Source organism: Perca flavescens, chromosome 6 (assembly GCF_004354835.1).
Source record: "Perca flavescens isolate YP-PL-M2 chromosome 6, PFLA_1.0, whole genome shotgun sequence".
NCBI classification, from domain to species: domain Eukaryota; kingdom Metazoa; phylum Chordata; class Actinopteri; order Perciformes; family Percidae; genus Perca; species Perca flavescens.
Genome location: NC_041336.1, coordinates 22,810,448 through 22,833,902, shown reverse-complemented (window position 1 = coordinate 22,833,902; position 23,455 = coordinate 22,810,448). Strand labels below are relative to the sequence as shown.

The 23,455-nt window shown below is 42.4% G+C and overlaps 3 protein-coding genes across 6 annotated transcripts in view; 1 reads left to right on the top strand and 2 right to left on the bottom strand.

Annotated features, from left to right (window-relative positions):
- Positions 1-463: 463 nt before the first annotated feature.
- Positions 464-8,622, bottom strand: LOC114556606 (glucocorticoid modulatory element-binding protein 1). Of its 2 annotated transcripts, none has more exons than XM_028579596.1 (10): positions 7,878-8,622; positions 6,550-6,691; positions 6,113-6,171; positions 5,820-5,941; positions 5,592-5,695; positions 4,896-5,080; positions 4,358-4,507; positions 2,402-2,539; positions 2,035-2,151; positions 464-1,950 (listed from the first exon to the last, which is right to left on the bottom strand). In XM_028579596.1, exons 2-10 carry the CDS (start codon positions 6,672-6,674, stop codon positions 1,412-1,414), a joined length of 1,539 nt encoding a protein of 512 aa, XP_028435397.1. In that variant the 5' UTR covers positions 6,675-6,691; positions 7,878-8,622; the 3' UTR covers positions 464-1,411. The 2 variants fall into 2 exon arrangements, with proteins under 2 accessions (XP_028435397.1, XP_028435398.1); XM_028579597.1 differs by having other exon boundaries at positions 5,820-5,938.
- Positions 8,609-19,809, top strand: si:dkey-34d22.1 (discoidin, CUB and LCCL domain-containing protein 1). Of its 3 annotated transcripts, XM_028579595.1 has the most exons (16): positions 8,731-8,816; positions 10,282-10,388; positions 11,780-12,001; positions 12,594-12,731; positions 13,892-13,943; positions 14,033-14,105; positions 14,221-14,354; positions 14,486-14,523; positions 14,819-14,998; positions 15,371-15,483; positions 16,228-16,402; positions 16,532-16,627; positions 16,826-16,919; positions 17,246-17,283; positions 17,376-17,486; positions 19,287-19,809. In XM_028579595.1, the coding sequence occupies exons 3-16, from the start codon at positions 11,902-11,904 to the stop codon at positions 19,727-19,729; spliced, it is 1,785 nt and encodes a 594-aa protein (XP_028435396.1). In that variant the 5' UTR covers positions 8,731-8,816; positions 10,282-10,388; positions 11,780-11,901; the 3' UTR covers positions 19,730-19,809. The 3 variants fall into 3 exon arrangements, with proteins under 3 accessions (XP_028435395.1, XP_028435394.1, XP_028435396.1); XM_028579594.1 differs by lacking the exon at positions 10,282-10,388 and having other exon boundaries at positions 8,609-8,816; positions 17,379-17,486; XM_028579593.1 differs by lacking the exon at positions 10,282-10,388 and having other exon boundaries at positions 8,609-8,816.
- Positions 19,810-21,462: 1,653 nt separating this feature from the next.
- Positions 21,463-23,455, bottom strand: part of si:ch211-79k12.2 (zinc finger protein 835) — a 2,353-nt gene continuing 360 nt past the window's right edge. Inside the window, exons 2-3 of the mRNA XM_028580793.1 lie at positions 23,097-23,385; positions 21,463-23,015 (exon numbers count right to left, since the gene is read on the bottom strand). Coding sequence (XP_028436594.1) covers positions 21,463-23,015; positions 23,097-23,385 — 1,842 coding nt within the window. The remainder of the gene's footprint in view (positions 23,016-23,096; positions 23,386-23,455) is intronic.

Here is a 23,455-nt window from a genome sequence, read left to right as displayed (position 1 = left end):
ACTGCATCTGCACAGGCAGTGTTGTGCATGGATTTATAATAACATATTATTAGTTCTGAGGGAAGTTGTCAAAGGCTGGCTACCAAACCATCACTGTCTATCACTTTGCATGCAGTGTGGGGCTTCAAAAGTAAATGAACAGTGAATCACAGGACAGCTTCTACACTGCTATCTGTGAGGTAAATCTTTAAAGCATGGTGCACTACCGGCCACACACCAAACAGTGATATCACAAAAATCAATTTCAACCGTCTGTCGAATAGAAAATGATTGTTTGACATCAGTGATTGTTGTTTGACCACAAATCTGACATGCTTTTCAGGTGAAACCGCAGAACAGCAGTTTTCTCCCCTGTAATAGATAGATAGATAGATAGATAGATAGATAGATAGATAGATAGATAGATAGATAGATAGATAGATAGATAGATAGATTAGATAGATAGATGTATTTAGTTTTATTTAGTAAAACTCTGCATAAAGCAATCACATTAACAGTCACAATACTTACTTTATAAATAGTTCTCACTGTCAAAAATGAAGAAGAATTTATTCTTCAGACAGGGAGTGCCAGGTGCAGAGATCTTAGGCATGTCTTAGGCATTATAACAAGGGCCTAAATACAAGCCTGAGTGAGATATAGTTCACAAAATCCAAATAATCTAAAATTCAACAAACTCCCAAAATATTCAATTACAAATAGTAGTATAAACTAATTATTAAAGTATGAGGAAAAATGTGTCACAAACACCTGCAAATTACTTTTAGACAAGGGAAAATGTTATCACCAAAGATCATAAATAGAACCAAATATTATATTTATCTGACTTTCATTTTGAAACACTTACACAGAGTACTGTTCCTAATATACTATATTCAATAGACAAGAGATATGTCTTTGTTTTAGGGCTGCAACTAACAATTACTTCTTGATCAATTAAAATGCTGACTATGTATTGCTGATTAATCACTTTAAGTCTATAACATATCTGAAAATAGTAAAAAAAAAAAAGAAGCCCATTGCAAATTCCCGGAACCCAAAGTGACGGCTTCATATTGCAAAATATTTAGTATTTTTTTTCAACCAACAGTTCAAAACCCAATTTGGGGATTTTTACTTAGATAACGACTTATTCTAATTTAACTAATTATCAAACTAATTCATTTCTGTCAGTCTACCAATCAATGAATAATTTTAGCTCTATGTTAGAAAAGCATATCCAAAATGCTCTTCTCAAATGTCTCAATGCAAGAACAAATCTGTGCCTGTAACACCAGTAACCACAGTATACTGTATATATGAGAATACAAGAAAAAAAAAGTACAGTTTGACCAAGTAACGTTGTTTAGTCTTCAGGTCTCAGGCACATTCCCCCCTTAGTCCAGCATTCTTTTGGGATTGTCTCTCTCCCTCACTTACTTTTATGTTTCTTTGAAGCCTTTCTTCCTAAAACCACCTTTTCAATATCACGCAAGCCCTCCGTCTCCTCTACCTCCTCGATTCTAAGGTGATGGTCTTCTTCAAACTTAACAGTCCTCAGTACAGGCTCTTTGTGGATCCCTGAGGTGTCCTCTCCCTCCACGCCCTCCTGTCCCAGCCTGCAAAGCTTGTCCTGGTTCCCTGTCTCACCAAGCTCTTGCTCCCTCTCCAGCAGGGCATTATAGCCGTCCCTGTCCATCCTGCCAGCTCTGGCATGGTGGCGCTGGCCAGTGGAGCCAGGGAAAAGGGAGAAGAGCTGAGGGTTGATGGTGAGCTGAGCGTAAGCTGCAGCAGATAAACCGGTAGCAGAGAGAGGCTGGATCACTGGGCTTGTTTTGACGGGAGACAGCAAGTTGTGGGTCCGGCTGTTTGACGGGTTGTGAGGTCGTAGGTGTTTCAAGGGCAGTGTTTTGCAGGAGGTACTTTTATCAGAACCCTGCTTCCTCCGCTCCTCCAACATCTCATCTGGCACTGAGGGAAAACTGCATATTAGTTGATATAATCAACTGAGATATCACTGTATGTGTATGTGCGTTGCATCAACAGCTTTCTCACCATAAACATTGTTATGGATTTTGTTCTCTTCATCCTGGCTGCGCTTCAGGTCCAGAGCTTGCTTCACTGAGTCTAAAAGGCCAAACATCTTACACAGGGAATTAAGTATGACGGCATCTGACGAAACAAAATCATCAAGAGTCAGCTAAAAGGCTTGAATGATTGATATGATTGTCCACATAATTTCTAAACCATTTTTTTTTCTTCTTTTTTTTAATCAATGTCCATGAATTTCCTTCTCAAACTAGATCTAGCTGCTGGAGCCTTTATTAAAAATCATTGTAAAATTTGATTTACATCTTTTATACTCGACTGAGAGTAATTCTTTTCACAGTCCGGTAAGCCGGGTCCCACTGTGGGAACTCACCCGTCTCCTGCAGGTTGGCCTTCTCACTGCGAACCTCCACTCCTTTAAGAGTGGCTAATAATTCAGTCTGGAGACTGGACAGAACCTCGCCCATCAGCCCAGAGTCTGCCACACCCTTCCATAGGCTCAGTACTCCATCTAGAGAAGGTCAATTTGGTGGGACATTATTATGATATGTGGGGAAAACATGACAAAGTGCCTCAGAGAAATAAGAGAAAGTGGCATCATAGAGGTGATTTGTGTATGTGTGAGAACGTATGCATTCCTATTTGAGCTGTAGAGTTCGACAGTAAAAGAGATGGGACACAATGGGAATAAAAAGCAAAGCAAAGCAAATTATATAAGGAATGTGGGATAAATGAGAAGGAGTATGGAGGCAGAGAAATGTCTGGAAGGGAGATTTGAAGAGTAAAAGGTTTGAAAGACTTTAATAAATTGAGTAGGGGAAACATAGAAAGATGTCAGGGTTGGAAAAACAATGAAAAAAAGATATAACAAGACAGAGGAAATGGGAGAGGTGCAGCAGAGGATGTTAAATGGGTGATAGAGGTCGAGAGGAAAGAGCAGGAAAATGGGTTAGAAAGAGATGAGGAAGGAGGACAGGACAGATTGGAGGGAGACTGAAAAATTACTTGGGATCTGTACAAAATTGAGCCAAATAGAAGTTGAGTATATTAGAGTGATAAAATGTCAGAGGGGCTTTGATATCTTATCTTGAAAGAAATATGCCCACTCTCACCTTAGCTTAAATTTCTGTCAAGATAAATGCACTATACCCACGGAAAATATTCCAAATCCCATTTACAGCTATCTGAAGCTAAATTCATGTATTTCTCGATGTCGGAAAGGTACACTAATGGAAAGAAACACATTTCTGGAGCTAGAGGAGCAAGTCTGTTTCCTGAGAGTTGTCAATTTGTTTTAAGCCTTGTGACAAGCGATACCGCCATTTGCCATTCACACAAATGATCACTTGAGGCTATTTTAGCTACTGTGGTCCAGCTGGAACAATGCCTAATCAGGTCACCTTTAAAAGCCCTTAAATCAAAGATTAGGCCCCTGCAAGAAAAAGTCACATTTAAAAATGTCAGATGCCGTCAATGGTAATATAAAAGGATGTGACTCTCTGCCTGTTAGCAGTCAGCAACTTTTTAAGGTCAGTCTGCTAGGAATGGCAGAACATCGCACAACTGCAGATTCAGAGGTTTCATTGGCTCCATGTATCAGAGGTGTCAAGCAGCAGTGGCTGCGGGAGGCGAGACACCCCGGACAGACAGACTGCAGTTAGCGGGATGTTAATATGCACAGTTGTTGTCAATTGTTTTTTCTGCAGATTTTCATTTATTATTTATGCAATGATGAAGCCGAGTTTCTTTTCCTCACCATTTAACATTTTTATCCACCAAGATACAAAGTTGCAAATTAAGGGCCGCCTCTTTTATAAGGACATGGCTTACAAATGCGTGGCCTCTGGAGGACTAAAGGTCAGTGGGCTGAACCTGTGTCTCCTCCAATAGTACAGAGAGAGGTATCTTATAACCTTTCCAAATTTACCTCCAGGACATTGCCCTTGGTCCGCTGACAAAGTGGTTAATACCAGAAGTAAGCGCAACTTCCATGAGTTTACAGTGGAGGTTATAACATGATGTGCCAATACAAAACTGCAGTAAACTACCGGATTACAAAGCTTTTAAACAGAACATGTGGCGTTTCCTATAGAAATCACAGTGGAGCACTGCAGGTGAGTAGTTTCCTGCTGTGTAGCATATTGTGCAAGTATTACGTGATGAATGCTAAATAAGGCTGATGTATAAAGAGGGCTCTTATTTCCTTGGTTTTGTCCAAAAAAGGTTAATTGATTCAGCATTGAAAGTCAATATATTTTTCCTATCAGTCAATTCAAATATCTTCCTCATCCTGTTTAACAAGCACCCGTGTATACTTTTTTACATTTACCAGGTGTGTCAGCTCTCTTTCTCTTCGCAGCATGTCCGTTGGCTGTTGTGTGATTTACTTCCCGGGCTGGACCAGGGCGCCACACTGCTGTTGCATTGCACTTCTCCTCCAAAGGCTCTTCTACCTCTACTGCATCATGCACAGCCTCTCCTGAATGACCACAAAAAGGGATATACTGTAAATAGAGAGCATCTCATATTTCCATTGAACATGAGTAGGCAGGAGGAAGACTGCAGAGGAAATTCAATTGTTTTTATTATTACTATTGTTATATTTTTTTCTGTGCAGTGCTTTCTCAGTAGGGAAACGGGTTTGTTTATAAAAAGGTATCCGACTGCTTTTAATGTTCAGGTAATTTCCTAATTCCTTATTGTCCTTGAGCTCCAACAGCTTGTGTCAGAAATTCCTTTAAATCATATCCAGATGGCTTCAAAGGTTTTTTTTCTCCATCGTCTCAATCATATAATAATACCAACAGCAGCCCAAGCATATGTGGGAGAAAAAAAACATCAAACAGTAAATGCCAACTGAAATCTACCTGTCAGGGGAGGCACCTGTCCTCCAACCAGGTCAAGAGCCAGACATGACGGGCTCAGCTGCACTGAGGTCCCCGGAGGAAGCCGCGTGCTGTTGATCAGCACATCAAATTTTGTGCTGCGGCAGGTGTTGCTGCACACGGTGTCATGCTGGTAGAAATCTATCTGGCCGGAGTCCATCATTTTCCTGCGAGGGGGTGAGGCAGGTTAAAAGAACACTACAGAGTATTCAAGAAAAGTGTGGATTGAGTATGTTGAACAATCTCGATAGCTTTCCAGAGGTTTTTTTGACACAAAGCCCATTGATCTGACCTCTGGAGGAATAAAGATGAAAAGAGCAGATATTGCCTATTGAGTCGGTATATTGCCTCACAGTAACACTGAGAACAAGTGCAAACATGTGAGTTTCAGTCAGCAGCTTGCTTGCGAGTTATTTGATCCTGCTATCATAATAACGCTGCTTACCGACTATCTCAGGAATGCATTGGCAAACCCCAACGCAGACAGACTTGATGCAAGTGCAAATTATACGAATGAGATATGCTGTTGACTTCATTAGACTGAGGTGTTTCAAGTCTGACACTTTAACCCCAATGCAACAAAGTAATTAAAGGGCATGCAGATTTACAGTTAGCATCAGTCAGCAGCTATGAGGAAGAGGACAGACAAACATAGTGTTTTGGTTTTCACAAGTCTACCTGAGCATTACCCCTCCCAGTCTGATGGCCCTTTTCCAGTCCTTCAGAGTGGCTTTCCCTGCCAGATGTACAAACTGCTTGGGACTGATGAGCTGGTCATTGAACTGTAAAAGAAGAAGACAACCCAATGTATGTTTTTTTAAAGTATGCGGAGAAAGGAATGAGACATATATGACGGACAAAATGTAAAGGTAATCATGTCTGGTTGAGTTAACCGAGTAAACTTACTTTGACACATCTGACGTTGATTCCAGGGCAAACAAACTTCTTAAATAGTAGCACAGCTCTGCTGTCTCCGCAGGTGATGGGGTAGCCATACTCAATCTCCTCTCCTTCTGCTTTACTGTCTTCTAACAATCACACAGTGGGATTTTATTATACGCTGAACAGCAAAGCAATATGTTCATTAATCAAAGTATAATTAAGTATACTGTATCAACAAAGTGGTTGCTTCATGCATAGCATTCACAGGAATTCCTGTTGTAGTTTAATGCCAGCAGTGAAGGGAAAATGTCACATACCATGATGTGTCTCTATGGCCAAGACTGTAGTGCCAGTGTTAGCAATGTCATCATTTAACCTGCAGAGGGCGACAGAATTATCATGTTTAACAGAATAATAATTTAATGCAAAGTGAGAGTGGACTAGTTCTGAAGTTTACAGCAAAATATGTGATTAGCTACTGCACATCTACCCTTTTTGAAATGTCAGTGGTTTTCTTTGTCTCCACATAGCTTACTGTTGTATTCGTTGACTTAAGCCTGCATTAAACTGAATATGAACAGCAGTGATGTAGAAGAATGTCATAAGATTTGCTTAGGAGAAAAACTATCATCATGATAAATATATGTCTATACTTTTATATAAATCTATCTATTTGTTTACAATTGCCTCTCTATTGTGTCACACAGTAAATGCAACACATCTACTGGCCCTTTAATGATATAAGCCATGTTACCCATGCAGGATGGGCTGCAGATGCAGGATGACTTGAGTCTTATGGTTGTTGCCACTGGACTCCCCTTCCTCCTCCTTCACTGTTATGAGATCCCCTGAAGACACAGCGACCTCAGCACCCGCCATCACCCCTCCCCACAGAGCTGCACGCAGAGAGGGCCGAGCACGCATGTTAACATCCAGAACACACACACATGCACGCAGTGATACTATTTAATGCACACACAAGTCACAGTCTTTTCTGGCATGCAACTGTAACCGTACTGGGTTTAAAATTACATAATCCTCATACGGGCAGGACTTGCTTCCTATATTGCTGTTGAGAATGCACATGAATATTATACTAGATGATGCGACAACAGCTTACCGTTTTGACTAAAACCTGGGTTTATAAGGCCAGAATTATAAAAAATAAAATGGGGCAGCAATATAATAGCCACAGTGGACATAAATGTTTTTAATTTATAGAGTGCAATTCTCAAATCAAATCTTATCAGCACTGTGTTATCCAACTTTGTTGCATTTAGGCCACTTTTCTTCTAAGTATGGTACCAATAAAAGACCTGTTGAACAAATGTAGCCATATCTGCAGTATGCTGTTAACAAGTCATATTAGGCAAATCATTAAATCACAGTTATTTCTTTGTGCCTGCTGTCATTGTTGTTCAGTAGCATGGTTACATACAGTTAAATTATAAAGTGTAAGGTCTTTAATTACTGGAAATGTAGGTGTTGAGAAATAACAATCTAATTTTGGTCAAATGTATATAGTGTCCACTGAAGTATATGGTCATTAGGAATTAGGGTAAAAAAGAAATGTAAACTCCCTCCTCGGTAAACAGTTACAGAATAATAAATAAACTGTTATTGCATTATTTCTAGTATGATTCTGTCCATAATATTCTTTCAGTCCTACACAAGCAGCAGCTGAGGCGTTAGATAGACCCAGTGCACTGGGCGACAATGTCATAGCATAGAGGGAAATGGAGGAGAAATAACCAAACTGTCTGTTAGGTCAATTCCATGGTAAACAACATTTCCATGCAGTGAAAAGCAGACTATAAATTGATCAACATCATGTTACACACTAACTCAAGTAGCCCTTGTTGGATCACATACTCCTACACGGACAGTTGCGTGCCTTTCTCACCCTCCTTCGCCCACTCAAACTGACGTCTGTTGGTGCGGCAGCACGCACACCCCGGCAAACAACGGTGCGACGGCGCGCGCCCCCGTCCCGCAGAGGGTGCACAACAACCCACCGAGTCTACACTAAAACTCTGAAACACTACCTGATACTTTAAAGCATATTTTCGTAGTTTTACTTACCGTTTTACAGCTGGGGATAGTTCATCCTCTTGCTTGTGAGAAAGGCACAAGAGCATGCGCCGTGCTGCTTCCTGCAGTGAAGGCAGCATTTGCCTGAGAAGCATCTGTCCCGCTGTCACGAGAAGCGGTTAGTTCGCACGCGATGTGTAAATCGGTCAAACTGCTCGTATGTGCAAGCGCACGGATTGGTTTGAGCTACATCTGAGCTCTGAGCCATAGCACCGTAAATGCTGGGAGATTTCAAGCCTCAACACATGTTTTTTTCCCCCAAAAGGAAGTCGTCTAAAATATATTTTTAATGGACGCTTCCCACGTAGGTTTTAGATTCAAAAACAAAACGTCGTTTCAGTTCCCACTTGTGTGGCCTTTTCTTTTTGGTTTGTCATGCAATAAACGCTGTTCAATGCTGTTGCGTGTTGTTGTTGTTGCCTGTATTTCAACGGCAGGTGGCAGGCTTTGCACTTAGTGTAAAGTGATGTAGGTGTGTCAAAAGTTACACAGACAATAGACTATTTCAGGAGCAAAAATGTTCAAAATGTTGCTTTTACAAGAGACTGTATAGAGAATCTTAGGTTACCCATATTGACTTTTGAACGCAAAATGTCACCTTTTTCATTTCTTTATGAAGTATTAGTATTAGACTTTGTTGGTTTGAATGCTTGGGATTATTTGATTGGCACTCACGGAAAACCAATGAGAGGTCGAGTTTACGTCTCGTGGCCAATAGTAAATATCCAGTACCTTGTAGGCCTACTATACTATAACTTTTCACAGAGGCTAGAAGCTCGAGCCATCGGGGCTTGCACCTTACTTTTTCACGCGGAGCTCTGGAAATCATGCTTGTAAAGTGTGAAAACATCTGGGATCCTGTGAAGTCTCTCATTACCGGTTTCTGTATCACTTTTCTCGTCTGTTCCTTAGGTGTTCACGGCCAGGAGGGTAAGAAAAACCTATTTTGTTAACGCTTTTGACAAGATAAAGAGTGTTACGCGAGACTATTTCAAACATCTTGTTAGCTGTTGTAACTAACGTTAACGTTACTGCTGTTACTACTTAATGGTCACGAATAGCTAATAACAAATTAATTGCTAGTTTATTGGAACTTAATGGTAACGTTATAGTGGCATAGTTTAAAAGCCCTGGCAAAAGTGCGATAAGTACCAATGACCAACAGGCTTTGAAACAACATTTGCATCCTATCTAAGCCAGCTAGTCATTACCATACAAACGTGCTACTATCGTTACCTCAAATTTACATTAGCAGCTATGCTAACTGATATCACCATTCTAGGCTTGTATTGTGTAATGCACAAGTCCTAACGGTTTTCATATGTTCTGCTGTCAATTCTACTTTTATGGTATGACCCACAAGAAACTTACATTAGTCACTATACTATGTGCTTAGGTCGTGGCAAAATACTGTATTTCAAATAGAAGTAAGCGCAAAGGTCGACCATGTGAGGTCATGGTGGCATTCTTTACATACTCTTCCCTGGTGCATGTTTACCTACTGATCCCAGCAGCTTACCTTTCCCACAGGTTTTTTTTCTTTTTCTGAACAGCAGACAAGTCGATATGCAGTATAAATCACAGTGACCATACATACGCACAGACAAATAGAAAAGCAGTTAACTGCCCCTTAGAAATATAACATTCAGCCATACCACAAATCTTTTTTGTCTGTCTTTAGCATTTTGGTTTCCTCACATCGGAAGACGATTAAGTCCAGGGTCGATAACTTATTCTGAATCACTTTTTGCTTTCTGGCAAGTATATGCAAAGAGCTTTGGTGGGGCCAGGGTATGGGGGAAACATTTTAGCCATGGCGGTGTAATGTTGTGATTGACACACAAGACAGGTTAAGGCAATATAGTGACAGGTAGCACAGGTGAAGATCCTGTCTGCTAGTGTGGACCTGTAAAGACCTGCCAGCAAAGCCTCAAGTGGAAAAACAATGTTGCCGGGCTGCTTTTGATTGAGTGTCTGCTATCCTGCCACCCAGGTCGACTTCTGTAATTCGCCTTCTAAATGTTCTAAACTGGTCAGAACAGGCCAAACACATATCCTCTCTGTATGAAACTAGAAACAGACTGTAGGTGAAAGGGTTCAGCGAGCAGGGAGAGATTACCAGCCACCCAGAACTTCCCCAAGAATTGCAGCCTCTGTGGCCTCCCACCGGAAGGTGACAGATCCATGCTCTGTTGCCCATGGTTGCAGTATGTCGCTGTGGCATTTCCAGGGAATCCTTTGGGAACTTGAGGAGGGGCAATAACATCCAAAGGTTTATGGTATCAGGAGCTGAAGAGCTGTTGGGAAGTAGGGGAACGGCTGGTGTGATGCAGGATGTGTGTGACACAGGGTGAGTGGAAGGTTATTCTCCTGTTTCCCCTCAACAAATCTCCAGGAGCCTTATAAGGAAGACAAGGACAGGGATGATGCGTAGGCTTTACATGGACCCTGGTGCCAAGTTTTGACCATTCTTGGAACACGTCATTACTTGACATTTTTGGGGTAGGTTTTGAGCCTGTCTGCCGCCCCCACAGCACTTATCTCTGTATGACCACTGTAGGAATTGAGTCATTTATTTTCTGTGACCCACGTGTAAGAGGATCTAAATATTTGTGTTTTCCGTTCCCGTTAAAATGTTAGTCACGGCAACCACAGGTCAGAGGATGTAATGAATCAACCTTAAAGAAAAACAGTGTTCATAAGGAAAGTAACACATAAATAAATAAAAAGAGACATTTGCAATTTTCCGGCCTTTTCTCTTAAGTCAAGATCATTTTATTTATATAGCGCCAAATCATAACATAATTTGTCTCATGACAGACAGTTGTGTCATCTTACTGTTATGATCAGAAGAGCATAAACATGCCCTGCATGGTCTGCTCTGCATGTTCAGAACAGACGTATTACTCATCTGTTCCAAAATGGTGCATTAACAAAGCGCTTAATATTCTGTGTATTTAGTTTGAGAATCAATGACGAAGCTGTCTGCGGTTAGGTGATTTTAGCTTTATTTAAGCTTGGGGCGCTTAGCTTATAACTCTTTGCCTGGCACAGATGCTTTGGAAGTGAAATTTCTATTTATAAAATGCTTTGATAACCATCAGCTGTGTGAGAAATAAATATGTCTTGTTGGTCAGTAATTAGTCGATCAACAGGTGATTAATAGGCAAAACTATTGATAATCTGTTAATTGTTTTTAAGTCATGCTAATAACAATGAGAAAACAATGCTAATAACTCACTACGTCCAGCTTGTGAAATTTGAATATTTGCTGGTTTCTTTAGTCTTCTATAACATTCAACTGAACTACTTTGGGTTTTGAATTGTTGGTCGGACAAAACGAGCAACGTGAATATATGCCAATTTGGGCTCCTAAAAATTGTGCCATGGAGACATTTAAAAAAATTTTTTTGGGGCATTTCCGCCTTAAACAATAGGAAAGCAATGAAAGGGGGAGAGAGAGCAGGACATGCAGGACATGCAGGAACCCTGGACCCCCGCGCCAAGGCACGAACCTCTGCACATGTGCGCCCGCTCTACCGACTGGGCCATCCTGGCCACGCATAGGGACATTTTAAATAACCAAATGATTGATTGAGAAAATGAGATTAATCCATAATAAAAAAAAAATAAGCAGCACTCGTACACTATAAGAAGTGAGTTACATTAATGATTTAACTTAAAACACTAATAACCTTGATCCTTTGCTACTCAAAAATGGAAAATGGCTTTTTTGTGAAAAAGTGTTTGACCGTCAAACATGAAAACATTTTTAAAGACACTATCCCTTAGCAAGTGGTTGGCATCTAATTTTGGAATGAAACTGTCCCTAAACATGTTCTAATGTTGGATTTTCCCATCACAGCCTCCTTATTGTACTTGTGTTATTTCAGGTAATGGCTGTGGACATACATTGCTGGGCACAGAGTCTGGCACATTGGCCTCTCAGAACTACCCGGGCACCTACCCCAGTAACACCTGGTGTAAGTGGAGGCTTCGAGTGCCAGAGGGGCGAATGCTGCGACTGCTGTTTGGGGATTTTGACATTGAGAGCAGTGCAGGCTGCAGGAATGGTTCTCTTGTGATCACAGACAAGAGCGGGATACCCAGTCTGGGTAAGCTTGTTCGCCGCTGATGGATTTTTGATGTCCCATGTCATTACTGATGTTCTGCCAGCCATGATTGTGGAATACACACAGGGCATGCCATTCCTTTGACACATTGACAAAAGAGGCGAACCCAGTTTTGTAACAGACACATGCACGTTCTCCAACCAGGTGTATCAAGTCATGTCTTGAGGGCATACAAATTTGACAAGACACCAAAATGAAGGCTGAGAGATTCAGGAGAGAGAAATATTTTTTGTTAGGCTGCCATTTGTGTTTATTATCGGATTCCTGAGAACCTGGCTCACGATTTTTATGTAGTTTTCTCTGCTGGAGAGGTGTTCTTACATGCAGTCTACATGGCTTTGCTCTTTACTATACAGTTGGCGTTATGGGAAACAAACAGGAAAACACTAGTGGACTGACTTAAATCATCTTTATCTGTTGATAGATGCTGACAAAGGGACTGACACTATTTCACTATTCGAACATGTAATATGCTGTTTGTGCCGGCGCCTGTATACATTATGGCATTGGAAACAACAAAGTATTTGTGTTAATGTGCTTTTACAAATGTTGTTGTGGGTCTGTGTGTTCACAGGTCCAGTGTGTGGGAAGCTTGATGCATCCCTGAACAATGTGACATTTAAAAGCAATGAAGTGACAATAACCTTCAGGTCAGGCCCACACCGCTCTGGACGAGGGTTTCTACTGTCCTATGCCACAGACCAGTATCCAGGTAAGACGTTTGTAAGTTGTTGATTGCTATTTGTAAAGTGCTTACATGGTTAAAATAAGTATACAAAAGTTGTTTATTACCAACATCTGTGGTTACACTGCTGTTCAGTTATTACTGCGGTAGCTCAGCTTTACAAATGCCTGATATATAGTTTGAATTGAATTTCTCAAATTTGCTCATTTACAAGTTAACACTGGTGTAATTTTAACACCAATGTCTGTGTGAATATTTGTCCTTGTGCATTGTGTGTTGATGTGTGTGTGTGTGTGTGTGTGTGTGTGTGTGTGTGTGTGTGTGTGTGTGTGTGTGTGTGCTGTGAGTCCATGAGTCACTTCTTATTGGCATTCATCCTCCATCGCTATCTTTGCTCTGGCGTATTTGCTCGGAAAGCAAGTGTCCGACTCCTTCTCTGAGGCTGAATGGAGTGAGGCCCTCAGGCTTCAGTCTGTCGCTTTGAGTGGCTGGATTTCTTTTTCCCTCCCCCTCCTCTTCATCAGCGTGTTAACCACTGCAAGCCCACTACCATTGTGTGTTTGTTGCAACCCAGATGGCTGTTGATCTAGCGGTTATAAAGTCCAAGTAGTTTAACTCCCTCTACCAACACAACAGCAGATTGTAACATGTACACAGAAATATCTAAATGTTTCTGGATCGTACCGATTCAAATGAGACAATGGTTAAAGTTCTTCCTGTGTATCATTTAAATAACCAATGTGGACTTGTTTGGTCTGAATGCTAGTCTATACTTAGAGATAATTCCCTTTTGTCTGGATGAAGTAATCCGTACTGTACAGTATGTATCATAGTTTCCTGTTTTTTACCGGAGTTGTTTATGAAATCCGTCAGTGTCTGGAGCTAAGCCCGTGTTCAGACATACAAGCCACTGTCTGTTAATCGTGATCACACGAGGACCATCCACTGTACTCGTGAACTGTGACAGTAACAAAGGGCTTACTCACATCAACAGCGATGAGCGCTCATCCCCTAATATAGCACACGCAGAGCATGCTATACCCTCTCACACAGAATCTGTTTGTGCGTGGTTGAGTATTATGTAAGCCTGAGTTACTGGGTCCCACACCAACACATATTTAGGAAAGTTTGAATTAGTCCTCAAGAGTGTTGATTTAATTACATCTCTGTCTGTTTTGCTGTTGTAGATCTAATTTCTTGTTTACAACGAGGATCTCATTCTAGCTCGCAGCTTTTGAGGTAAGTGGTTGACATCCACATTTCCCATAATAGATTATGTTTTAGTTGAGGAGTGAGTGTTTCTCATGGATTCTTCTGCTGTTTCTCAGTGTCTACTGTCCTGCTGGGTGTAAGAATGTCACAGGGGATGTTTGGGGAAACTCTGAACAGGGTTACAGAGATGTAAGTAATCCACATTACATTTCAAGCTGTATTAGGCTCTTTTTTTAACTTAAAAGCACAAGTTATTAATTGCCTTCATGTCTGAAAGGGCTCCATGTGTCCCCCTCTGCTATAGACCTCAGTCCTGTGCAAGTCTGCAGTCCATGCTGGAGCTGCATCTGATAGTCTGGGAGGCCGTGTCACTGTGAACCGTGGGAAAAGTCTTACACTCTATGAATCCACCTTTGCCAATGGAATCCTTTCAAAAATGTGTGTCTGCTTTTCTTGAACTCAAAATAAGAGATCACATTATGTCATAGTGGCTGAGTTCAAAATGAGATTATATTTAATGTATATCTACGTAGATGCACTGACCTTTTTAACTCTCCTTATTTTGATAGGGGATCATTATCAGAAAAGAAGCTGCTCTTCAGCAAAGGTACGAGCAAGACATGCCATTTATCACTACATGTTGTAAGCATAGCACACCCAGATTTTTTGCATGTTTTAACCCATTTAATACAAGTAAGACCTTATTTACATTACCGACGTCCGTTGCTCAAGACATTTCTTTGACCCCCTTCCGGACATCCATAAACTTCTATTAATTTCACTATGGTATAACAGGCTCTGCAGTAAAGTATACACGCTTTGTAGTAAAGTGGCTAATGTTGCTGTATATAAAAGCACTCTGGGTTACATAATGAACCACTTTCCTCTGGTCCCCTAAACAGAATGCAACAACATCCTGAGTGTTTCTGGTTTAAATGCCTCATCTTTCCGGGATGAAAACACAATGTTCTGGTCCTCCAGAAACATGGATTCTAGCCATGAGTTCCTACCCTGGGCAGCAGACGGTAATGATCCAAATCCATGGGTGGAGCTGGGGCTGAGTGATAGAAGCACTATCACAGGTAACCATTTTAAAATTAGAGTGTGTGTGTGTGTGTGTGTGTGTGTGTGTGTGTGTGTGTGTGTGTGTGTGTGTGTGTGTGTGTGTGTGTGTGTGTGTGTGTGTGTGTGTGTGTGTGTATAAAATATGCTTATTTAAAAGCATTTTAATATACTCTAATACGTAAAGCTGTTTAAAGGATAACTCTGATAGATACTATTGTCTACAAATATGCAAAATTAAAATACCCAAACCAACAATGAATTTCTGCTACTGAATAGTATTTTGAATTTGTTTGTGTAAAATAGTTTTTACCAAAAGATTGTATCTTAATGTCCACAGTGTGTTACAGTATTATGGTGAACTAAAAAAATGTTGCACTCTGTTTTTTCAGGAATAATAACAACGGTATCAAACGAGTACTACATAGAATCCTACAGTCTTTTTTTCAGCAAGGACAGAAAGGCTTGGAAGCTATACAAAGGTGCTCTCAGCAAAGAAAAAAAGGTAGGCATTGTACCATGCTCACTGATGTTCACTTGGTGGTACTCATGTGGCAACTGAGTCTAAACTAGGGCTTTGCAATTAATCAAATTTGTAATTGGGATTAGAATTTTGGCTCCTAAAGATCACAAAAACAGAGTAATCGAGAAAAACGATAATTTTGCACATTGCCTTTTACAAGTAAGCTCTTATTTTGTCTTGTGTTCTGAATGAGAAGAAAAAGTTCAAACGGGAAAAGTATTAAGGGAAATTTCACAGTTCAAGATGTTTTCACTGTTGATTTGTTTAACTGTTGTACTGTTTTTTAAATTCAATAATTGCTACATCTTTCCAAAAGTCAATGAGTAATCCTGTTAAATAATTGTGATTTCAATGTTGTCCAAAACAATCGGGATGAGGATTTTTTTTCCATAATCGAGCAGACCTAGTCTATACTAGGCGTCCTGGTGGCAAAATTACGAATTCCACTGTGGCCACGCCAAGACCCGCCCTCCAAAGCAGCTCGATTGGTTGGGGTTAGGCATTTCACCTTGAGTGGTTAAGGTTAGGATAACCGATCGGTCAGGGGATAAGACCTGAAGTTCAGGTCTTATCCCCTGGCTGAACAAATAGGGTTACGTTACTTTGCGTTCTCATGGACGCCTGGCCAATAAATGCTATTGAAGGGTGGGTCTTGGCGTGGCCGTAGTGGGATTCGTAATATCGCATCCTGGTGTCCCTCTGTAACTTGGTTGTCATGGTTCCCAGGTGTTTCAGACCTATACGGATGGCCACCTCAGGGTTCTCAACAGCTTTTTCCCTCCGGTGGTGGCTCGGTTTGTCCGGCTACAGCCACTCAGCTGGCATGGCCGAGCGTTAGCTCAGGTGCAAGTCCTGGGCTGTCCTGTTGCCAAGGTAACACCAAGGTCCCGCTCAGCCGCTGGTGGGTGATCTCACTACTACTACTGCTACTTATCAAGAATCAACGTATCTCTGTTTACATGATCTGTCTAGCAGTGGGTTCATGTCTGTACTCCTGATATTATGATGCCCTGTCCTACCGGTCCAACAGAATCTCCATCCATCAATGTTAACATGGACACACCACGGCCCAGTCCCACTCCTCCTTCCACCACAGAGGGGCCAGTGTTAGTGGGGACCAGACTGAGTGTGTACTTGCATAGCTTTGTCATTTCATTTGTGTACAATGGGAATTAATGCCAGTCTATTTCAGGAAGAATACATGTCAGATCAGTGAAAACATTATTATATATTCACACTTAACGCTGTGTACATTGCAATAAACTGCATTCCTGCCTCACCCTTATACAACTGTTTACTTACTCAGACGCTTATGTTGCTGTAGGCTCCAGTCAGCCAGTAATAGTGGCAGTTGGAGTGGTCCTTGGGCTGATAACATGCGGCAGTTGTTTGTTGGCTGGAGTCTGGTGGAAGAGAAGGTACTGTGTTTTAATACTGTTGACCATTTATTTTCAAGTACAGTTTGCACACACGCTGATTTGAATGGATTTATAACACATGGAGTACTGTCACTGTACATTAAAAACTTTTATTTTATTCATGCCTAAGTACTTTTGGTGACTGGCAAAGATACTGAGGTTGATGATTATTTTTATTATTGGTTCATCAGTATTTTTTTCAATTAATCGTCTTTTTTAAAATAGTTGTGCCTGAAAAATGACCGAAACAACTAATCAGTTATTTAGATTCATTGACTAATCTAGTATGTACATCATTCTTTGCGTTCATCTCCTTCTCCATGTAGGAAAAAAGATTCACAAATGAAGTACTCCTTAACCACAAGTAAGTCAAGTGCTCTTTAAACATTTTCCATTATTTTTTAATTTTATAATTTCTGTTAAAAAGCCTCTGACTGAGTGTGTTTGTGTGTCAAGCAGGTAGTCAGAGTTTCCAGGCAAAGAGTCACTCCTGCCCACAATCAGAGCTCATCTCTTACCCTCTGGAGCGAAATGTCCATGATGCTCTACCTAGCCCTCCTCTTAATGGTGAGAATTCATAGAAACATGGCTTACTTTTTCAACAGAAAACACTGCTGTGCCTCAGTATTACCACTGTTATCATCAGCGTCTGCCTTTCATTGCCAATTCAGAGTTTACTGGTGCTCTCAAGTCGTGAGCTCTGCCTTCCCTCCTCCATCTTTCCTGCTCTAACAGCCTGTGGCTTCAGTGGTCAGTTTGAGGAGCTCACGCCAGGCCTGACAGGCAAACAGCTCTCTCCACGGGCTGTCCATTCTTTCCCCTGGCTCAGCCCATCGCCCAGACGCAGTATAAACATTCCTTTCTTTGGTCCACGGAGCCTCTCTGAAAGAGACCCTTTAATTGGAGCACGATAAAGAGCGTTCAGCCCCCCCACCACCACCAGTTCCCCTCTTTTCCTCCCCCAGCCAGGGGGCCCTTCCCTGAGTGGTCCAGTGATAAACAGGACAGAGGGTCAAAGCTAAGACAATCATAGCCCTCACTATAGCCTGTCTAATTAAAATAGCTCTGGCTCGGAGGCTCCCTGTGGGCTCTTGTGTAAGGTCTAGGCCTCCCACACCACAGCCTCTTCTGCTTGGGGAGAGTAGTGTCTGGTCAGATCCGAGGGCAGCGCTGTCAGCCCCCATCCCTGTGATTAAAGGAGACATTGTTGGTGGCCAAGCATCCAACGCAGGGACTCAACATTGGCCTAATATGAGACTGCTATTAAGTAGAACAGAAGCATTTCTCAGAAACTGAAGATGCAAATAAGCAATTGATCCTAAAAGTTTCCCATTAATGAAAGGATGCCGCTATGCGGTACAGTTGATTCTTTTATACCCATTTAATAACATTTTGTTCACCACAGTATAGAGAAGTATTAGGGATGCACCAATATGTTTTAAAGCTCATAAAATGCCTGATGTTTCCTTCCCTTATTGGCTGATCCTAACCCTGTCTTATACATTTTATAAATAAGAGTCTTAAAGATATAGAACTCAAATGGGATAATCTTTTCTGGCATGGCTGTTTGAAATGTGCATTATAGGTTCATTCTTGACCTTAGAAAGGCCTGTACTCTGGAAAAATGTTCAAGCCCAAGGTTCACTTACTTAGCTATTCCGAGGCTTGGGAATAGATAAACAAGTGAACCTTGAGTTTAGAATAGAAAAGTATTTTTAAAGGTACTTTAAGGTAAGCAAATGGTTTTGAAGATTATACTTAAATCCTGGTTCATTTGACAGTTACATGAAACTTTTATTTACACACTAAGAATAAGGAGTGCTTGCATGATAAAACACTCGATTGCAACCAAGAGTTAAAAATAGCGACCACTACAAGATACAGTAAGTGATAACAAGGACAAAGATATTGGTGAAAATGCATTCAGCTGATTCAGTGATTGAGGCAAACATTTGCGGTCTTGGAGACAGTTATATGGCTGCAACTAGTAGCTTAGCCTAGCACAAAGACTGGAAACAAGGGGAAACAGCTAGCATGGCTGTGGTCAACGGTAACAAAAGCCAAAACCTACCAGCACCTCCAAAGCTCTCCAATTAACACATTATTTCTCATTTGTTCAATCCTAAAAACCGGAATAATAAAAGAGACTATTCACCACGGGGGTTATGCACCAGACTATTTCTTGCTTGGGACAAGTAACTTGTCAGACCTGACAGTGCCTACAGAAGTGACAGTACCACCGGCTATGCTGAAACTGATAAGGTTTTTGATTGGCATGGGGATCAGTGAAAATCCCAATGTTTGTTGCATCTCAGATGAAAAGAAATACAATCTCATACTGTTTCCCCAATGTATTTGTCCTTTCAGACTATGCAGAGCCTGCTGTTGCAACTATTGGACCGAAGGTTGGGTCAACATTCAGACCCTCCTCAGATGAGGGCTACACCACCCCCTTCGCCTTCAACCACTATGACACTCCTGGCAACCTGCCGGAGTACGCCGAGCCTCTTCCCCCAGAGCCTGAGTATGCCACGCCATTCAGCGAGCAGCCCTCCGAGTCCAACCTACCGATTTTGACAGGGATCGGTCACAGCAATACACATGGACCCCCTGTACCAGCACCTACCGCTGGTACCAGGACGCCATCCAGCCACACTCAGTATGACTGTCCCTCACACAGGATGCTTTCCAATGGCTACTGCACTCCTGCACTACATGTCAATGGCCCCCGGCCGGTCACCGTGGTCTATGCTGAGCCCAAGTCATCGGACTCTTTACTACAGAAGCACACATATGAGGAGCCTTTGTGAACACGGACAAGCTCAGACACAGAGAAAGAAAAATAGACTCCTGAGCTAAAATGTGTGTTGGGACCAGAGGACCACGTGTGTGTGTGAGGGGGGGGGGGGTCTCAAGTGGACAAGAAGTGTTGTCCATACTAGAGTACTAATGCTGACAGAGCTGAACTTCTATTGAGTGATGCACCCAAAGTTGAGAAGTCACTTTGGATCACGGCGCATACATGAGGGTATACACAACTCATTGTGCACAATAATCCGAGAGCCATATGGACACAAATGTTTCCTTCCAGGAAGTATGTAGTTGTACAGCGGAAGTATCCTGTGATGCACAGAGTGAATACAGGTTCAGTCGTGTCTCAGATGAAATGTTTAATCACAAGCTGCACTTTGAGATAACACATACAGCAATGTATGCTTCATTGTATTTAACAGATTAATGCAAAAAAAAAAGTTTGAATATTGATTGAATATGTTACTTGTCCTCACAAAACATTGTATTCACAATGTATAATTTCAACATGTTTTGTTTAAAAAAACATTTAAGAAGCACTATACAGTAAATGGTACACTGTAACTAAGTGGTCGAGATTGTTGCTATAACTATGTGTAACCACTAGGTGGCTCTCTTGAGCTTTAAACAGTATTGGATTGTGTGATTATTTGTCTGCTGGTTCTCACTCCTCAGATAATTGTCATCCATACATAGTAAAAGTTTTTTTTTTTTTTTTTTTTTTTTTAAATAAATGCTTGGCGTGTAATATAACACAGAAAGGCACAACAGGCGAAGTGGTGTCGTGATTATGATGGGAGGACTTTCATCTACACTGATGAAAGCCCCGGTCATTGAACATACCGCGATGCATGTTCTCAAACAAGACACAAAACCTTAACATTAAAACTATTCTAGTATGTGGCCTTGTTATTTGTTAGGCTTTAGCTACTGTACAACAACTTAAATCTACTCTATATTCCATAATTTGACTTAATTGCCAATGCCTTGGAAAGTCCAATGGAAAATACAAGTTAAAATTAAATCACTAAAGAACTTAACATAAATCAACTAATATGACTGCTGTTTTTCACACTTAAAGGAAAAGAAGATAGAAAATTGTACTTTTTTCCTATAACAAGGCATTTATATAATAAGGGTCAGGTGACAGTGGTAGTTCTCCATTATGTCAAAAAATGTTACCAAAAGACCCTCGAAAATGTCATTTAATTTCTAGAACTGCTTTCACAAGCTTTGTGGTGTCACATTTAGTGATGAATTCGCTCACTGCTGAATAAGGCACAATAAATCGACTGCATTACCAAACCATACTTTAGGAGTTTGCCTGGTGTGTGATTGCAGCAGCAAGGTGTTTAAGATTATTTTAAAACCGACTGGAAGCCGGTAGCAGTGATGGACCCGCACAAACAGGCAGCAGGATACCTCATTAATAGAAAAATGTCAATCAATCCTAACTTCTATCAAATCATAAATAAAAAAAAAAACAGTTATGAAAACTGACATGATTGAGCTTCTGAATATAATACACACAGAATCTCTCCTTATAAACATGTTATTGTAATTTAAGTCTACTGTATATAATAGCTCGAAAAGTTGAGTGCTATATCAAATCGAAAAGACCAATACCGAACTACACAATATATTACACACATTATTTCAACACTGGCTTTTAAACACAATTTACTCTGGCGTTTTGATCTTCATCCTGTTGGAATGTACCAACGACATGAATTCACTCCGCGCTGTTATCGCGGACTCCCTTGTTTGTTCCTGACTCTTTCCTCTGCCGCCCCCCCTCCTCCTCCTCCTCCTCCTCCTCCTCTCTTCCCTCATAGGAGTAGTGCATCAGAGTCTGATGTCTGTTCCGGGACGGGGCGTCCTTAAAACGCAGGCCACAGTCTTCACATGCATACAGAAGCCCCTCTCTGCTGCTGCCTGGGTTTGCTCCCTCTGACTGAGATTTGTGATGAGCAGCGGTCGACACCGAACCCTCTCTGGAATTTGGAGCGGTGTGCAAATGACTCTCTTGACCGTTAGGTGTATTTAGCCCGACGCTGGCTTGAGGATAAGTCCTGGGACGCCCAGGGGGATAACCACGGCCTGCTGGTCCCCGATACGCGTCCCCAGCTCCAGCTTCTCCAGCGTGATCGGGGGTAATCCCGTGGACTGTGCGGTAGTGGAAGCGGATCCCGGAGCGGTTGGAAAAGCCTTTCTCGCAGAAGCTGCAGATGAAGGGTCTCTCCCCTGTGTGGATGCGCATATGGATCTTAAGAGCCCCTGACTGGGTGAAACATTTGCCACACTGGCTACAGCAGTACGGCTTCTCTCCTGTGTGGGTCCTCTGATGGGCCCGGACCCCTGCCAGGTGGGGAAACCCCCTGCCGCAAAATCGACAGGAATATGGCCTTTCACCTGTGTGAATCCGCCTGTGGATCTTCAGAGCCCCCGACTGGCTGAAACTCTTCCCGCAGTCAGAGCACGAGTAGGGCCGGGCACCGGTGTGCACGTTGAGGTGGATTCGGAGATTGCTGTGCGAGTTAAAGGCCCTACCGCACTCTGTGCAGAGGAAGCCGGGTGGTTTGTGAGCGTGCTCAGAGCGCTGGTGCTGCAGCAACTGGGACGGTCTGGAAAAAGAGGCAGAGCAGTGCATACAGGGATGGAGCGACAGCATGGTCGCAGCTGCCCTGCCGCTGTCCTCTTGTTGCTGAGGGGGCGTCTGTCTGTGCTGGTGGTGGCAGACCTGGGTACAGGTAGGAAAGGAGCGCTGGCAAGGCAGGCAGGGAAAAGGGCCAGAGAGCTGTGGAGCGTGAGAGCGGGCGAGCTGAGGGCAGGGTAAACAAGACGTTATGGGACAGTGGTGGTGACGAAAATGATGGGCGTGAGAAAACGGGGAGTCTGGGCCTTCCTGGTGGCTCAGTATCTGGGTGCAGGTTTGTAGGCTGCGATGGCAACACAAGCAGGGAAACATGGAGAGGTGGGACAAAGAGCCCGAGGACGCTCTGGGAGCGGGAGTCTGGTCTGGTTTCGGAGGCCCTCGGTCTGCGGGCTCCCTCTGCGGTCGGCTGGATGCCCTGGTCTCTAGCTCAGACGTGGTGCTGCTCGGCTCAGTGGTGTCTGGTAAGCACATGCTGAGACTCATCTGAGCGGTACTGCTGAGGTCTTTGGGGTGGCACACTGCATCCGAGCGTGGGGGCGAGGACAAAGAGTGTCTGGGTTTTAAAGTCTCAAAGGAAGCTGGACAAGTGGAGTAAGGGCAGCCAGGGCAGGTGCAGGCATTATGCACATCTAGACATAAAATAAAAATATGAATTACAATGAAAATTAACGCAACGAAATGACTGAGGCATCCTTATTTTGAGCTCTTACCTTCTCTCCTGTCTCTGGGCTCTCCCTTCCTCTGCGATGCCCCAGGCTGGACCCGCCGGCCCGCCTCGGCCTCAGGCTTGTCCCGGCCAGCTCGAGGTTCCAGTGAAGCACCTTTGAACCGCAGAGCCTCACCACCAGCACCAGCACCAGCCATAGCTACAGCTGCTGGTGGTGGTGGTGGCATACCCCATGCTGCGTTCAGCACATCTGGCTGATCCTTTAAGGCGTTTCCAGATGTGAGAAGGTCACCAATGAACTGATGCATCTCCATCCAGGAGCACTGAGCACGCTGCAGGAGGTACAGGGCATAGTTACAGGGTCTGAATACATTTGGTGTATGAATAACCATAAGTCCTTTG